Below are 19424 nucleotides of genomic sequence, written 5' to 3' on the forward strand. Positions count from 1 at the left end.
TTAGTAAATGAAATATCTTCCCATCAACATCATGCATAAAACGATATTAAACAAATTAATACTAATAAGGAATAAAAAAAAAAGTTTGCCATATACGAAAAATCAAAGTTGGCTACTTTTCAAATATAGAAAATGAAAAAAGCGTATTTATAGATTTTGTCTATTTTCTTAAAATCCAATGGTAGATACTACGTACTATCTAGATAATACCTTCGCGTTTAACATTCAACAATTATTGGTACTAAACTTTTCCTTATAAATAAAAGATGTAGCTTTATACAAGATATACATTTATACAAGAAGATACATTTATTAATTAGTTTTATACCAAAAACCAAATTACAATGTTGAGATCTCAAATCCATATATCACTTCCCTCCACCCAACTGCCTGTCTGTAAGCCATTCATCACCGGGGACCTCACTTCCTCTGCTACCATTTTCCGCCAGCCATTATTAACAGTAACACGACGTTACCATAAATGTACTCAATATGTGCCTTGTAACATTAAAGCAGTTATTGTAGACGCTGAGAGAGAGGATCTTAGAATCAACCTAACACGATCTAGAGGCGGAATAACAATAGAAAGAGCTTAAACGAATATCTATGGGTTTTCGGGTCCGTACAAGTCAAACCAAGATTAGATCTTGATAAACACGAAGCCTAGACTGACATTCTGTGGTATTTGGACATGAAGATTGAGAGAGACTCGACCTAGAACTGTTTTTCGTGTATGTGTAATGTGCTGAGTAGTTAGCCAAATTAATGAAGATTAATTAGGCTTAAATACCTCAGTTCCTATGTCGGTCGACAGTGAATGACAGTCGGTCGACTGACCATGTCAGTCGGCCGACTGTCGATTAATATTACGAAATATATTTAAACGTTTACAAAAATAAAGTAACACATCGACAATCAACGTTTAACAATATTACAGGTTACAACATGATCGAATAAAACGTTAAAGTTCATGGAACTAGGGATTACAAAATATGCACTAACAAACTCCCCCTAAGACCTAGTTCCTCATAAGTCTTCGATCTGCTTCAATCTCTGTACGGATCCGTAACCATATTGTTCAAATAGCAAACCTTTGCAACACGAATGTACTGTTGTGCTTGAACTCTATTTTCTGGCCTGTACAGCATCCGATTGTAGTACAATGTGAAGATATCAGCTTCACAGCAATTTCTCAACCAAACGGGATCTAAAACCCGTATTGAGTCTGTCTCATCTTCCTTCAATTTGTCCAAAACGATGACTGCCTCCTCTGAGCGTTCATCGTAGTACCACCAGCGAAAACGTGGGCTAAAGTTCTGCGGCATTTTCATCACAGGAACCTTTCTCATATAATTTACTGGCTTGTATTTGACAATCTTTCTTCGTTCGCCCGTTTTCTTGTTTGTTCGATAAGTGATCGTGGGAAATTGAGGGCCGAATCCCTCAAAGTTCTTTGACAAGTACGAGTGTCTTATCTTCTTGCAGACAATATTAGGAATTCCGTCATAATCCCTATATAACATTTTGAGCCTAGCCACCTGCATAAATTCAAAGTACGGTAGAGACGTGAACTCGTATCCATGTTTGATGTAATCCACTCCGTACTCCTTCTTTATTGCGTATATATTCAACTCTTTAATGTAGGCCCACGCAATTATTTTTCCTTTAGCCAAAAGATTCGCCGGTCTATTAATATAATTCATCCATTCAGGTTCCGGCGCTGGCTTCTCACAATATTTTCTGATCCTCAACAGGATCTTCCACTCAGCTTCTAGAACTTCTATCTTTTCTTTATTTATCTTGACCGGTAAAAACCCTGGAGGCAAATCTTCGGTCTTTTCTTTTTCTTCGCATTTACGGTTTAGAAGCTCTTCATTCATTTTGAAGTAGTCTTGAAATGTAGGTAGATCTTTATCGTTATTACATTCGTACTCTGGAAAATCACCTATTGGTTCATCTTCAATAATTACTTCATCAAAATCTTTGTCGTTTTCATTACTTACGACAATTTCCTCAAAATCATCACTAGAATAGTAACGATTCTCAAAAGATGAGCTAGCAGTTGCGTCAGCTGAAGTACTTGCTTGTTGCTCTTGACGCACTAGCTCGGCCTGCTCCTCAGTGCTTAGATCCGGCGGGATCTCCCCTTCTTCTAAATCATCAAATACAACTGAGTGATTCAGACGATCCTGCTTTGCCAAAAAATCACGTAAAGAATAATCAATATTTAGAGGAATTACTGACAGTGGGTTCTCGCTTGTGCCTTTATCAATATCCAAACCTAGCTCATCCTCGCCTTGTTCGTTAAAATTACCAAAGTCTATATCCTCCTCGAGATCAACAGCCTCAATATCGAAATTATTTTCCCACTCAAGCACCTTCGAAAGTGCCTTGTTTGCTGTAGTCTCAGCCTTTACAATCAGCAAATTCTGAGCATCAAACTTAGTTTGTAACTTCTTCAATTCAACCTGTTGATCTTCAACCTGCTTGGTCAGTTTGGCAATCTCAGCATCCTTTCTTCTCTCTCGTTCATCAGCTTTTTCTTTAAACTTTTCAAATTCAGAAGCCATATTGACAACCTTCTCACTTAATATAGAAACCGCAGCATCTTGTGTAATAGCAGTCGTGGATGCAGCAGCATGAACTCCTGTATCAGTTTCAGCACGTGTTTCTTGAGTAGCAGCAGCTGAAGGTTGTCGTTGTGGTTGTGATTGCTGTGATTGTCGCTGTTCAGTAGCGGAGGACGACTCAGTCCTTTTTGCCTTCTTAATGAATCTTATGCGCCTCTGCTTCGGCTTTGTGGTAACCGAAGGACCCTCAGATTGTTTTCGCTTTCTCAGCTCGAATTGATCAGGGTCAAGGTCATCTCCTTCATCGTCTTCATCAACCAGTATTTGTTCAATTGGAACAACTGGCGGTGGCTGATTAACCTCTTGATCGTCTTCACCAACTGCGATGATATCATCTTCATTACCAGACGTACTGTTCTCATGACGACAAGCAGCACCTGGTGGACATACATAGTTTTCATTTGCGAGGTGGCCAACCAATCTCTTGAATGGTTCATCCGGACCTCTCTTTTGCTTGACTCGATTGAAAGTCAAATCGTTCAGATGATTCAGCTTAATCTCATCCTCCCAAACCTTATTCAAACCTTGCACTTGCTTTTCAATCATCACCTGCAAGAACCTAGGAAACATTAAGTGGCTCTTCTTTTTCACGTTCACCAACATGCTTCTGAAAATTACTTCGGAGAAGTTGAAGTCCGCATGAAGAACTAGTGCTGCAAACATTGAGCTATAAGTCTCATTCAGCTCATCAAAACCGCCTACCATTGGACTCATGCATCTCAACAACACCAAAGTTAGGTATTTGTATTGATGACAGAATCGAGTTCTCTTAACAGCTCCTTTCATTGGATCACCAGAGTATCCACATCTTACTAGACACCTTCGGACCTTAGTTCTATTCAGTGTGACTGGCATAGAATCATTATCTGGAAAACCTAAGTCTTCACGAACTGTCTGTGCCGAGATCTTTACAATTGTACCACCAACGCTGCTTCGTATTACCTTTCTTCCTTGTTCAGTGACGATAGAAGCATTGTTCCAGAATTCTCGTTGGTGTGAGTAGTATGCTTTGCATTCTAGAGTTATTGCAGTATGAATCCTGGACCTTTTCAAGAATTTGATAATATCAACGAAGCCTTCCTTTGCTTCAGGTCCTTCCTCGTTTAGACATGCCTCTAGATTGGCATTTTCGCTTGCCGTCAGGCCTGGAAGATTCTTGGACAGAATCACCTCTTACTCATGTACATCTTCGTTCACTGGACTACCTAGTTGAGCCATTTATTCTGCTATACAAACATATATACAATAGTCGAAAAGCGTTAAATCGAAAAATTTTAAAAAATATAGGAAACAACAGTCGGTCGACATACTATGTAATTCGGTCGATTTTCAAGAACAGTCGACCGACATTTCGTACAAATCGATCGACTTATAAAGTCGCCCGACATAGGGTAAATCGGTCGACTTAGTAAGTCAATCGGTCGATTTATGAAGTCAATCGGTCGATTTAGGAAGTCAATCGGTCGATTTATCTAACGAAACAAAAACGCAGATCCAAACTCAAATCCACCGATTTTATGGTGTTTTGTTTCAATCAAAGACTAATAAAGATCCAGAGAAAGCCGATATACATGATCTAGTATTCAACTAACTCTAACAGATCCTAATTCGTACCAATTTAATCGAAAATGAAAAATAAATAAGAAAACTTCAATAACTTTCGATTGAAAAAGAATTACCTTGATTGGTTAATGGCGCTGGAATCACAATTCAAAGATGTATACGAAAAACACGATCAAAAACTCTTTGTCGTAAAATTCGAATTTTTTGGTAAATCAACACAATCGCACGAGATAAAGAAAATCGGCCGTCTGAGGCCTTTTTATACTCAGCTCGACAATCGGTCGACTTTGGTGTTATGTCGACCGACATATGGGACAATCGGTCGATACACGTGACAAACGATCGACATATGTAACAAACGTCCGACATATGTAACAAGCCAGTAAGTCGGTCGATTTTTGTTCAATGTCGACCGACTTATAGTACAAATCGGTCGACTGTATCTTCCTAATTAAAAAATTATTTTTAGATACATATCCCCCGATAATTCCCTCAATTCACATCCACTGGCTGATTTTACACGCAAAATATTTTTCGTTTTGAAGACTTTAACAAGTTTATGATTTGAGATGTGTAGTTCGTTTCTTTTTGACGTCGAGACACTATTTGTAACTTCAAGGAAATATATACATATTCACATAAGCAAACAAATAAAATGTTTTTGTATTTTTCAAAATAAATATCAACACACTGAAAAATCTTTTTGTAGTTTTTAGGATTTTAAAACATTTCACAATAACAATGCAAATGAAGTACAATTCATGTAAGAAAGTCAATGATCAAGGTTAAGAAAGATCCAAGATTGTATGGCATAAAACATGTTATTTACAGGAAGCAGTTTCTGTAAGTCATAAACCTAAGGAAGCTAAATTATCAAAAAGTATACATGAATCTCACAAGTAAAAGCAAATAAAACCAGAGAAAATGATCTTAACATGGTATCTATCTTCATTAACCTTTTACAGACTTTCCTCTTAGACATTTTGATGATCAAGTTAATTAATTACATTAACATATTGCTATGTTAGATTCAATCATTGACTTAGACATCATTTGAGATCGCACGATTTATTAGGTAGTCAATTGAGCACAAGTCTATTGACGCTTTCCGTTACCACAAGCACATACGATAGGTCTAATTGAACAGGAAGATTCTCATAGTAATTTTGGAATATCCCTGTCAGCCATTAGCTTCTATCGTAACGTATACTTTTCAATTCATATGATTCTGATGGATCTCATAGTATATTCAATATTCTATCAATCGTGCAATCAACCAACTGCTATCAATCTCATTCCTTCTTTATTATTAAAGTTATTGGAGGAAACGGAATGAAAGACGTATCTTTCTTAATAAGTGAGTATTCAGAATATCTCTCTGAAGACATCTTTCGCTGTCTAGGCCTTAATGGGTACAGTCCCATATCACAGACAATGATAATAAGTCCAATAGAATGGTTTTGTTGAAGTATGAATGATTTAAGTTCTTCTTGGTAATCTTCACACTCATTTGTATTCTTGCAAAGACTTCTCTTCTCGATTTCATCATTATCTTGACCTTGATATTTTCGTCTTCCATGATTTCACTTCTGTTTTCATGATATAATAACTTGATATGCAATGTGCCATTTTTTTTTTTTTTTTTTAAACAACACATTGCAGTCTTGACTTTGATTTAGTTCTCGAATTGACTTCCTTGCGATGAAGATCTCTTTTCTTCATGGTATCTATTAACTTAAATCATTCATTCATGACTGTCTGTAATATAGAACCACACTTTTCAACCCGTTCACAGGAAAGAAACTCTTATTGAGATAAACTTACTATTTTGGAGTTTAGTTACGATTCAAGAATTAAAGTTTGATAGAAGTCGGTATGCATAGTCAAATAGAACATTTTCAACGCTTATTGATCGCTTGAATATCCCAATTAGTCGTGAGACTCAATGGTGCAGCAATTTGGAATTTGCTTGGGGATATTCTACATCATGTGTTTCTAGATTATACGTCATGATAGGGGATACCCTCACCTTTTGTTGATTTCCTCAACAATTTTCTTTAAAGTATGCACATGTGGTAATTAAGTGACTACCCTCAACCGCTGTAAACCTTTCCATGAGTTCCTTATCAAGATATTTACATGATTGTGATTATGATCATCTCATTCTATGATTAAGTCCGTATCCCATTTTTATATAGATCAAACTCGTTTTTTTTTTTTTTATTTTCTGAATATCTGATGTTGCATTCATTACTCCCCCTAAAATACTAAAAATCTAAAATCTTTTTGGTTTTTGGATTTTAAACACACAGAAACAATCAGAAAGAAAAGAAATATAACCACACAGTATATACAGCTATGCAAGCAGAACACATAAAATGAAGTTACTCGTTGGTCTCTTCGTCAGAAATGACATCTGACAATATTTTGACACTTAACTCAGTTAACAAGAAATCAAAACGCGGTTTATCAAAAGCTTTTGTGAAAAGATCAGCCCTTTGCGTAGTTGTGCCAATTTGTATAACATCAATTAGCCTTTTCTCATAACAGTCTCGAATAAAATGATATTTAATCCCTATGTGTTTGGTCTTAGAGTGATTCACAGGATTTTTCGTAACAGCTATGGCAGCAGTATTATCAACAAAAATAGGAGTGTTAGAAATATGCAAACCGTAGTCACGAAGCTGCTGTTGTATCCACACAACCTGAGATGCACAGCTTGCTGCAGCAATGTATTCAGCTTCACAAGTGGACAAAGCCACTGCTGTCTGCTTCTTGCACTGCCATGTAACTAGTCTGATTCCAAGGAATTGACAACCTCCTGATGTTGACTTAAAATCTTTCTTGCATCCACCATAGTCGGAATCACTATAAGCCGTCAGTACAAAATCATTATCACAGGGATACCATAGGCCCAAATTCGGAGTTTGCTTTAAATAACGCATAATCTTTTTCACCACAAGCAAATGATGTACATTCGGATTTGCTTGATAGCGAGCACATAAACAAACTGCGAACATGATATCAGGGCGAGACGCTGTTAGATACATCAACGAACCAATGATGGCTCTATATAAGGTTTGATCAACCTTATCACCTTCCTTATCCGGTGTAATCCCGTGATTCACCGATAGCGGCGTCCTTGCAGGACGCTCATCTTCCATTTTGAATCTTTTCAGAATATCTGATACATATTTTGTCTGATGTAAAAAGATACCCTGATTTGTTTGTACAACCTGAATACCAAGGAAGAATTTGATAGTTCCCATTGAACTCATCTTGAACCGTTTCTGCATTACCTCCTCAAAATCATCCACCATCGTCTTATCTGTAGATCCAAAGATAATATCATCCACGTACACCTGTACTAGCATTATATGCTTGCCCTTTTCTTTGATGAAAAGTGTCTGATCGATGACACCTCTTCTGAAACCATTATCAATCATATAGTTGGACAACGTACCATACCACGCTCTTGGAGCTTGATGAAGCCCATACAGTGCTTTTTCTAGACGATATACCTTTTCAGGAGAGTGTGGATCTGTAAAACCCGGTGGTTGTTTAACAAACACGGTCTCATTGAGAGTCCCGTACAAAAAGGAGCTTTTGACATCCATTTGATAGACCTTGAAGCCTTTAAAAGATGCGAATGCCAAAAATATTCGAATTGCCTCAAGTCTAGCCACTGGTGCAAATACTTCATCATAATCTATATCAGGGATCTGCTGATATCCCTTCACAACCAATCTAGCTTTATTTCGAATTACAATACCTTGCTCGTCCTTTTTATTCTTCCATACCCATCTAAGCCCATAAGGTTTGCAACCATGCGGCGGAGTCACTAGTTTCCATACTCCTAAATGCTTGAATTGCAAAAGCTCTTCTTGCATGGCATTTACCCAATCATCATAAAGAAGAGCTTCCTCAACAGAATTTGGTTCAATTTGACACACAAAGCATGAATATGCATGTAAGAAGAGTTTGCCTGACCTATTTAGTGAAGAATAGAAAGCTTGCATAACATTCTCAGTTGAAGCTTTCTGATTTTCAGACGTTGAGGCATCATTTGATGGTGCTCCAGAAACTCCTTTCGAATCAACAATAAAATCATCTAAGTGTTGAGGTAGGACAACTGTTCGTGATGATCTACGAACACCTTCAGGTCCTGGTTGTTCTTCCTGAACTTCTACATTTTGTGGCAGATTATGAACACTTTCGCCACTGTCTATAGGTTGTGACTCCTCTTCAGAATCAGATCCATCATAAGATGGATCATCTTGATAATCACCGGATTCTTCATCATCTTGAACAAGTTGTTGTTGCGGCACTGGGTGATGTTGTGGTGCCGTTTGAGATTTCGGAACCATTTGTGATGGAGACGTCTGCATTTCATTCAGTAATCTTGCAATAACTTCATCATCAGTAGCAACAGACGGAAGACCAAAAGAATCAAACAAATTTTCATAATCAAACTGCCATGAAAAACCTTTCCCAGCAGGAATAGCAGCATTTCTTTGAACATCTACTTCAAAATGTTCTTCAACACGTTTAGATACAGTGTTGAAAACTCTTTTGTTTGGATTCCCATAACCAAGAAATATACCAGGAACAGCCTTAGGATTAAATTTTCCTCCAGTATCTCGTATCATGATTGAACACGGTGCACCAAAGGGTTCGAAATGTTTAATGTTAGGCTTCCTTTTATGTAGCAATTCATAGCAAGTCTTTCCATGTCTCTTGACTACTAACAATCGGTTCATTGTATAACATGCTGTAGCCACAGCTTCACTCCAGAAGTTAACCGGTAAACTTGAGTCGGCTAACATAGTTCTCGCAGTTTCAATTAACGTTCTGTTACGTCTTTCAGCAACACCATTTGATTGCGGAGTATAAGCTGGACTGAACTGTTGTTGAATGCCTTTCTCATTGCAGAAACTCTCCATCTGCTGATTCTTGAATTCAGTACCATTATCTGTTCGAGTCTTCCTAACCTTTAACATGTACAAAGATTCCAGCTTCAAAAACAACAACTTTATATTGTCAAACGTGTCAGACTTCCTTTTTAACATCACTACCCAAGAGTATCGTGAGTATTCATCAGTCACTACCAAACAATATGAATCTCCAGAGATGCTTGTTCGATTAATCGGACCAAAGAGATCCATATGTAACAACTCCAGAGGAACAACAATTGAATGATGTTTCTTTGTTGCATGTGACTTTTTAGTCTGTTTCCCTTTCTTACACGGAAGACATCCTTCAGGAATTTGAAAGCTCTTAACATTTACTCCCTCAATCATATTATTATGAACAAGATTGTTCATCTTTCTCAAACTCAAATGACCCATACGCTTGTGCCATGAAATTGATTCTTGTTCTGTAGCTTTGGATATGAAAGCTTGATGACCTGTTGCAGCTTTAACATGGGCTGTTGACATATCCAAAATATACAAATCTTTATTTCTGGGAGCTGTCATAAGAATCATCTCTTCCGGTATTACATACTCTTTCTTCAAAATGTAGCATCTTTGATCATCAAAGGCAACCTTATGCTTTTTATCTGCTACTTGCGAAACTGACAGCAGATTATTTGACATCTGCTTCACAAAATTCACTTTATCAAAACTAACATTAGCATTAGCAATCACACCCTGAGCTGTAATAAAACCTCCTTCATCTCCTGCAAAAGAAACAGATCCTCCATTTACTGATTTGACATTAGAAAGTAAGGACATATTTCCTGTCATGTGCCGGGACGCCCCACTATCAACAATCCATGTATTTCTACTCGGATCGTAGGCGACCTGCACAACAAGAAAAGAAGTTAGTTTGAGATGGACACCCATGCCCGAATGGCAGTGGGTTTCCCATCGACACCAATAACTTGTACATCCATCCATTGACCCTTTGATCCCGATGGATCATTGGACTTGTCAACAACCTTTGTCTCGGTTTTAGGCTTCCAAACGGTACGTTTACCAACAGATTTCTCATAATAGTCATTCGTTTGAAAAATTTTATTCACACCTGACTGTACCCTTGTGGATGAATTAGCAATAGAATTTGACTTTGGTTTATAAAAACCTTTTGAACTATTACTTGAAGTACCTATGGAACTGGAACTAGAAGCATAGTGTGTAGTTTTCTTTTCAGTGTCAGATTTTCTTTTTGGTGTTTTCCAACGCTGTTGACAGTTAACAGCACAGTGACCCTTTTTCCCACATTTATTACAGTTTTGAGTTTCTTTTGTATGCATATTGGGAAAAGACTGTTTCATGGGTGGCATAGGCTTCTCAACATGATGTTTCAAGCTTGGTCGACGGTTAGGATGCACATATTTAGGCACATTGTTAGTATTAGGGCTCCTTTTATTAAATAGTTCTTCAGGTGCTTGTGTAAGAACATATTCTTTATCTAGGTTGAGTCCCTGCTGATACTTGACAGGTGTCTGAAATATTTTCTTTCCATTACCGTTCCTAGAGTTTACTTGTTTTCTAGGTGTGGGTTGTCCGCTTTCACTAGCCTTACTAGCATTCAAGGGATTTTTCAGGATAGTAATTGGTTTGGATTTTGGTGTCACAAACTCTGAAACTTTTTCATACACTGAATCAGATTTACTGTCCTCAGCTAAGTAGTCAACAATCGGCTTAGTGCTGTTTGATTTTTCATTCTCTACAGGCTTAACACTTAGGATTTCACTAAGGCAAGAATCAGAAGGTTTATTAATGTACTCATTCCTAAGAGGAGGAGGACACTCTTTATAACCTAAACCATTTTTACCATCATTCTTGTTATAGACAGTATAGTCAATGACATATGACATTCGCTGCCAAGTGTCATTTCTAGCCTTTTCTGACTCATACTTAATCTTAAACTCTTCCTTTTCTCTCTTAGCGCATTCAAGTTGATTTAAGTACATCATTATGGCCTTTTGGTCACCTGAAATTGTAGCTCTTAAATCATGAACTTGATTTTCTAGAGTTTTGATTGTCTCCCTGAATTCCTTTTTATTGTTAAACTGAGTTAAATTAGTCTCGTATAAGCCTTTTACCTCAAGATAAGCTGCTTTAACAATCCTAAGTTCCTGTTTTACTTCGGGACAATATATACATCCTAAGGGAATATCATTCAGTTTAGAAACTATGGATTCAAGTTTAGCAATTTCTAACTTATGATCAGCACAATCGTTACATACCAAAGGAAATTCAGTTTGTACCTTAGAGTCACTTGATGTGTTTGCCATGAACGCATACTGCTTTTCTTCAGTCTCTGATTCAGGTTCAGATTCTGAACTAGAACTGGAACAGTCAGAATTATTCAACTCAACTGAAATCTTGACATCATCTATTACAATAGTTTCTCCATCTGATGAAGACGAACTACTGTAATCCGTCCATACATCGCCATCATTATGCATTGCGTATTTGAACTTCTCATACACTCTCTTGTTAAGAACACCTCTTCTAACATATCTGATCATTGCATAAGTTCGCTCAATTCTTGCTTCCATCTTGCAGATGTAACACATGCATTCTTTCGCAGTACCAACACAACCAGCTTTCTCTCTTTCTTGTTTCTCACTTTCAGTTTCTTCTTCGGTCTTAGGCATTCTAACAACGTTAGCATGATTTTCATCATCAGCAAATACTGTCCAATCACAACCTTCGTCTGAATATGTTGCAATTAAGCCTTTTGCTTTATCATTTCTGATAGTATCACCGCTCGTTGTTTCAACTGGCACATTAACCTTTGTCTTATTATACTGATTGTGAAATGGGTTGTGAAAACCAGTTTTCTGTGGCCTGGTACATGTTCTTTTGAAGTGTCCTAACTCATTGCAATTAAAACATCTCACTTTTGACATATCAAAACCTAACTTAGTATCTCTAGTAACACCTAAGCTCTGTTGACCTGTCCTTTTCAGAAATTTCTTCGCTCGTCTAATCACACTACCCATAGCCCAGAGGATATCCATCTTTTCAAGTTCATCCTCATCAATCTGCTCATAATCTTCTGCTTCTAAATGAGCATTACCAATTTGACCACCAACCATTTCATTATAAGAATTAACTACCAAAGCAACTAAAGCCATATCTTCCTCTACAACTGAAAGGGGCCTAGTTCTTAAATTCTCAGTGTTGAGAACTACAGTTTTTGGCTCCTGTCTAATGGTGGACTGATTTGTATTACTAGGCTTATTTACTTGGGTTGGAAACATCACATTTTGAGCAGGTTGTGATCTATTTACAGCACTCTCATTAGAAACAAACGCTGTTTGTAGGGGAGCATGAACATTGCTCAATCCAGAAGTACCAGCTTTGTAAATTATAGGACTCTGTTGACCCTCAAGACGTTTCTTCTTGGTTTCCATATCCAAGTCCTTTACCATCAATTTTGATGTGAATTTATCTAGGGTCAGTGATTCACCAGCAGACGAAGCTTTGTCTTCTATCTGTTCAATAAACGCATCCCACTTGTGTGGTAAACCATCTGTTAATTGTTTGATAGCTTTCTGTTCTGTAACCTCTACACCTAAGTTACCCAATTCAGAGACAAGATGACGATAGCGAATGATTGTCTCTTCTAACGTTTCATGACTTAGAGCAGCAAACCTTTTCCATTCACTTTTGATTACTTTAGCTTTCTTTTCACGATACGCCTTATTTCCTTCGACACCTATCTTAATAGCATTCCAAAGAGAATATGAAGTTAAATGCATTTGATATTGATGATAAATATCACCGTCTAAACCCTGGGTCAATTGAGCATAACATCTACATTCTAAGGCATATGTTTCTTTTTCTGTCACGCTATAATCTTCATACTTTTTACTATTACCATCAGTACCTAAAGGCTCTTTATATTCATGTTGTATCAAATCCCACATTCTAGGATCAAGGCCTTTAATGTAATTCATGAACCTAGCCCTCCATCTAATGTAATCATTTGTATTATCAAGTCTAGGAGCACGATTGGCACTGCCTGATTCACTATCAGATAGTAAAATGTTTTGAACGCCGGAAGTAATTGCCATTGCCTGATCAGACATTTTAAATTTTGATTAAGGTTGAATCTGATCCTAAGTCGGTCGACTGTTGGTGACAGTCGGTCGATTAACAGATACAGTCGGTCGATGAACAACTACAGTCGGTCGATGAACAACTACAGTCGGTCGACTGTCAATGATTACTTGGTCGAAGTTCTGTTTACATTTAGGCAAATGGTAGTACTTTTTCAATCGGTCGATGTTCCTTCAATCGGTCGGTTTAGTACTTAGGTCGGTCGGTTTACAACTTAAGTCGGTCGGTTTATCATATGTCGGTCGGTTTAAAGACAATCGGTCGAACTAATGACAATCGGTCGAAATACACGAAAATCGGTCGATTGTTCTCCTAAGTCGGTCGACTGTACTTTCTTTCAGATCCAGAATCAAAACCGAAGGTTTAACGTAAAAGTATACAACATTCAATCCAAAACCAATTTTTTGACCCAAAAATATACCAAGAACTCGTTTAAAACAATTAATTCAGCAAGCCAAAGCTCTGATACCACTTTGTAGACGCTGAGAGAGAGGATCTTAGAATCAACCTAACACGATCTAGAGGCGGAATAACAATAGAAAGAGCTTAAACGAATATCTATGGGTTTTCGGGTCCGTACAAGTCAAACCAAGATTAGATCTTGATAAACACGAAGCCTAGACTGACATTCTGTGGTATTTGGACATGAAGATTGAGAGAGACTCGACCTAGAACTGTTTTTCGTGTATGTGTAATGTGCTGAGTAGTTAGCCAAATTAATGAAGATTAATTAGGCTTAAATACCTCAGTTCCTATGTCGGTCGACAGTGAATGACAGTCGGTCGACTGACCATGTCAGTCGGCCGACTGTCGATTAATATTACGAAATATATTTAAACGTTTACAAAAATAAAGTAACACATCGACAATCAACGTTTAACAATATTACAGGTTACAACATGATCGAATAAAACGTTAAAGTTCATGGAACTAGGGATTACAAAATATGCACTAACAGTTATCTCGCCCGTGGTTCAAAAGTCCACAACGGTTAAAGGTGTCATTAGAGTGCAACCAAACATTAGTGGTGCACTTACCGGTATGACCGTTGGTCTCTTAGGAACTTTGGGTGATAGTGTTTCTGATTTTTTAGGAAAGTCGTTCTTGTTAGAGCTCGCTTCAAGTGAACTTGATTGTGAGTAATCTCAACCGAATTTTTTTAGTTTCTCAAGTTACAAACTAGAATAAAAAAGTTAAACACGATTTTAGTATGTACTGATATTATAATTCATGCAACTAGTTAAACCGCAAAGAGTTGGCACATTTGTGGTGACTTGACCTCCCATAAGGGAGGTCAGGGGTTCGACTCCATATGTTGTAAAAAGAATTTCCTTGTGGTTACCCGCTCATTCCATGGACTTCGGAGGTTTCGGATGTCTATGCGTTTGAGCCTCACTCGAGGGGGTTTTACAACATGTGATGCTCGTGTGAATTCGTCATGGGGTTTCCTAATGAGAGGCAGTAGGACTTTAATGTACAGTCCAAAAAATATCAGGTAGGTGGGTTTCGAAATCGCGTTCGAACCTCAGTCAGTGACTTAACCGTCGTTAAAAAAAAAAGAGGAGAGCATAACCTTTAGAGTATAACTTATGCAACTTAATTCAAAAATATTTGATCATTATAGGGTTAAAATCCTTACAATTTGTAACATGAACTATTGCTTATTTAAAATACCTAAAACTAAACCAACTTTACTTTATTGTGTGTTTTTCTAAACTTCTTGAAGCGTTGGGCAAAGAAAAGGAGACGATAAAGGCGTACGCAAGTTATGAAGGGGTAGATGATGAGACAAAGTTGTACAAATACTCGTTTGAAGTCGAAGTTCCTGAAGAATTTGGAGAGATTGGAGCCATATTGGTGGAGAACGAACATCACAAAGAGTCATACATCAGAAGTATTGTTCTTGATGAGGGCAATGTAACATTTACTTGTGAATCTTGGATTCACTCCAAGTATGATAATCCTGACAAAAGAATCTTCTTTAGCCTCAAGGTAAGTTAATTACCATATTATTTTAAATAAATCATTTAAATCCAAACCAATCAAGTGGAACACAAATTCAACTATTGAAGAAACTTGATAATATATTTTGGTTTTTACTTTTATTTTTAATTTTAATTTTTTTGGCCATTATTGTGGAAAGTCTTATCTACCATCAGAAACACCAGAAGGGTTGAAGTCTTTAAGGGAGAAAGATCTTGAATCTCTTAGAGGAAATGGTGAAGGAGAGCGCAAATCATATGAAAGGATCTACGATTATGATATGTACAATGATCTCGGTGATCCAGATACTGACTTGGATCTGGCTAGGCCCGTCCTGGGTGAGGATAAACATCCATACCCAAGGCGTTGTCGAACTGGTCGTAAAATGACTTCTGCAGGTGCGTACTTATATGTAATATATATGTCTCATATCACTACATCAGTTCAAATTAATTTCCCAATTTTTTATAACAGGCATGCTTATATTTAGGTAATCACGAGAGTTAGACGTAGGTGGTGAAACATTTCAATTATAGTAACTAGCGTTCTTTTCACAAAATAATTGCAAACAAGTCCCCTTTTTACCTTATATTGCTAACTCAGTTTAGAACTCTTTTTCTACTTGAAGAGTTGGGGAGTCTTTGTAGTTTACTTGGGGGATTTTTTGTCAATTTTGAGCTTGAAATAAGATTTTAAATTTTTTTTTGCCAATGTGGTCGGTGACGGAACTTGAACTCGGATACAGATGGGCCGGTATAAAAATTTAATAAATTTTTATTGTAATAGGGGTAAACACTAAAAAAGCCTTATTTTTTTGGTAAATTTACTTTTTTAATGTAAAATTTTTTTCGGTTAAATCCAGGTGGAGCGGATAATCCATTTGAGTAACACTATGTTCGGTCCCTAAATAGGGTCCAGACTATTAAATCTATTACTTATAGATAAAAATAGATTTTTGGTAAATAAAACTGATAACATTTTGTGAGATTACAGAATCATGGACCGAGTCAAGGACAACGCTCCCATTTTATGTACCAAGAGACGAAGATTTTTCCGAAATAAAGGAAGTCGCATTCGGAGCTACAACGTTGTACTCTGTATTACATGGAGTCGTACCAACGCTAGAATCTATATTAACGGACACAGAAAAAGGGTTTTCATTTTTCAAGGAGATTGAGTCGCTTTATGATGATGGTTTTGAAATTAAAAATTCATCTAACAATGGACTTCTAAGTGCTTTACCATCACTTGTTAAATCTATTACTAGTTCTACGGAAACTGTGCTCAAGTTCGATATCCCTCGAGCCAAAGATAGTAATAAATATATCTCAACCTCTCGTGTTGAAAGATGTTTGATTTCTTACTTCTTTATATAATATTATGATTAATGATTTGTTGATGGGTGAAATTACAGAGGATTCGTTTTCTTGGCTTCGCGATGAGGAGTTTTGTCGACAAACACTTGCCGGTCTCAATCCGTACAGCATAAAGTTGGTCACGGTGTGTGTTACAAAAATTATTGCACTTAGTATGAACAAATTTTTTCGTTTGAATACAATCCAGTTTTAGGTAAAAGAAAAGAAGCTGGCTAACATGATAACGGAAAAAATTTCGAGGATAACTAACAGGGTGTTTGTGATTGCTTAGGATTTTTGTTAACGACATCCTATGTCGTTAATATTCACAAAATAATTGTACAGTTTAAAAAGTGTCTTTTTCAAATAAGTAAGTAAGCACACTAACGACAGGGTTGTCACCAACAAAATCCATAAATAAAAAGGGGTTTTTTTTTCTTCCAAACCGTAACTAATTTGTAGTACTCATCGATACAAATGAAGTTTAAAGAAACCTAAACCTTAAACCGATCAGGCTATATTTAAACCCTAATCTATAGTAATTTTTAATCACGTAGGAATGGCCGTTAATGAGCAAACTAGATCCTGAAGTTTACGGACCAGCTGAATCAGCAATTACCAGAGAGATTGTTGAGAAAGAGATAAAAGGTTTCATGACACTTGAAGAGGTAAACATGAAAGAAAACTAAAAATAATTCAATTAATACAACTTTTATGTTTGTATAATGTTTTATCAAGACTGTAGTATATGTGTACAATTGCAGGCATTGGAACAAAAAAAGCTATTTGTGTTGGATTACCATGATCTCCTTTTGCCTTATGTGAATAAAGTTAGAGAGATTGAAGGGACAACTTTATATGGTTCAAGAACTTTAATGTTCCTTACACCTGACGGAACATTGCAGCCGTTAGCAATAGAGTTGTGTCGGCCACCGAACAATGGGAAACCACAATGGAAGCATGTGTATAGACCAACTTGGGATGCCACTGGTGTTTGGCTCTGGAAGCTAGCTAAGGCTCATGTCCTTGCTCATGATTCTGGTTATCATCAGCTTGTTAGCCATTGGTATACATGCTACTTTGATTTATTATACATGACAAATGAGAAATAACATACGACATAATTTCAATTTTAACCCATCTTATTATAGCAGTTTGGTTAGATGTGTATCTTAGTGTGGCCGGGGGGAAATGGTCAAAAACGATTATGGGATAACCTGGTTAGGCTGTGTACAGCTGAGTAAAATATACTCTCCTTCCCTTGTAAACTGAATAGAGAAAATTTTATAAGTTTACCAATGTTTATACTCTATTTAAATCACTAGTTATTTCATGATGCACCAAGGGTTTATATCTTTAATAATATTGCAGGCTGAGAACTCATTGTGCGACAGAGCCGTACATCATTGCTACAAATCGTCACCTTAGCAGAATGCATCCTATACAGAGACTATTGTGTCCTCATCTTCGATACACAATGCAGATTAATGGACTAGCTCGATTAGCCCTCATTAATGCTAATGGTATTATTGAGTCATCTTTCTCTCTAGGAAAATATTCTATGCAACTTTCTTCTGATGCATATGCCCAACAATGGCGGTTTGATCACGAGGCATTTCCAGCAGACCTAATTAACAGGTAGTCCTTTCCAACGCATTAATTTGAGTCAAATTACGTAAAGAAAAGCAGATGTAACAACATTCAAACCTAAATAAAACATATTTTGAGATGGTCAGAGAAAAGGGTCAGAAAAGGTCATGGGATAACCCGGTTAGGCAGTGTACGTTTGAGTAAAAAAAATACTCCCCTTCCCTGAGCGCCTGAATAGAAAAAACCTTATCTGTTTGTAAGTGTAGTGACGTATTAATGTCTTTATAATCAATAGGGGGATGGCTATTGAGGATGAAAGTGCACCACATGGTATAAAACTAACAATTGAGGACTACCCATTTGACAATGACGGTCTACTTCTATGGGACGCGATTAAGAATTGGGCTACAAAGTATGTTAACCATTACTACCCACGAGCCGATCTTGTAGAATTCGACGAAGAGCTCCAAGCATGGTGGACTGAAATCCGAACGGTTGGGCATGGAGATAAGAAGGATGAACCATGGTGGCCACAACTCAAAACACAACAAGACTTGACTCAAATCGTCACAACAATCATGTGGGTGGCTTCTGGCCACCATTCAGCGGTTAACTTTGGTCAATACGATTTTGCGGGTTATTTTCCAAACCGACCAACAATATCCAGAACTAAAATGCCAAATGAAGATCCAACAGACGAAGAATGGCAAGAATTCATAAACAAACCCGAAGATGTGTTATTAAGTTGCTTCCCTACTCAAATTCAAGCTACGAAAGTCATGTCGATATTAAATGTTTTGTCAAGTCATTCTCCTGAAGAAGAGTACCTTGGTGAACACATGGAACCAGCGTGGCAGGCTGAACCGACTATAATGGCTGCGTTTGAAGAGTTTAGTTCTCGGTTAAAGGAGATTGAAGCTATTATAGACTCAAGAAACCGCGATCCTATTTTAAGGAACAGAAGCGGTGCAGGAATGGTTAACTATCAACTTCTCAAACCGTTTTCTGAACCAGGGGTGACCGGAAAAGGTGTCCCATATAGCATTTCCATCTAAGTTAAACTTTCACATTAGTGAAAATAGCTAATTGTGACTAAATCTAATAATGCATATTCAATGTACTAACTATTGTAAGGTTTGATGTTTAAAATAAAATTAAGTTAAAATAAATGTACTTAACTTAAGCTCCTAAACTTCCAATCTGATTCTTGAAGTTTTAATCAA

The 19424-nt window shown here is 37.1% G+C and overlaps 1 protein-coding gene across 1 annotated transcript; it reads left to right on the forward strand.

The window, feature by feature from the left end:
* The first annotated feature begins 276 nt into the window (after positions 1-276).
* On the forward strand, positions 277-19424 carry LOC139886528 (lipoxygenase 2, chloroplastic-like). The gene is made up of 10 exons (XM_071870364.1): positions 277-513; positions 14229-14408; positions 15000-15265; positions 15417-15654; positions 16250-16570; positions 16671-16756; positions 17169-17279; positions 17376-17677; positions 17983-18249; positions 18497-19424. Exons 1-10 carry the CDS (start codon positions 345-347, stop codon positions 19254-19256), a joined length of 2700 nt encoding a protein of 899 aa, XP_071726465.1. The 5' UTR covers positions 277-344; the 3' UTR covers positions 19257-19424.

Source organism: Rutidosis leptorrhynchoides, chromosome 1 (genome assembly GCF_046630445.1).
Source record: "Rutidosis leptorrhynchoides isolate AG116_Rl617_1_P2 chromosome 1, CSIRO_AGI_Rlap_v1, whole genome shotgun sequence".
NCBI lineage: Eukaryota > Viridiplantae > Streptophyta > Magnoliopsida > Asterales > Asteraceae > Rutidosis > Rutidosis leptorrhynchoides.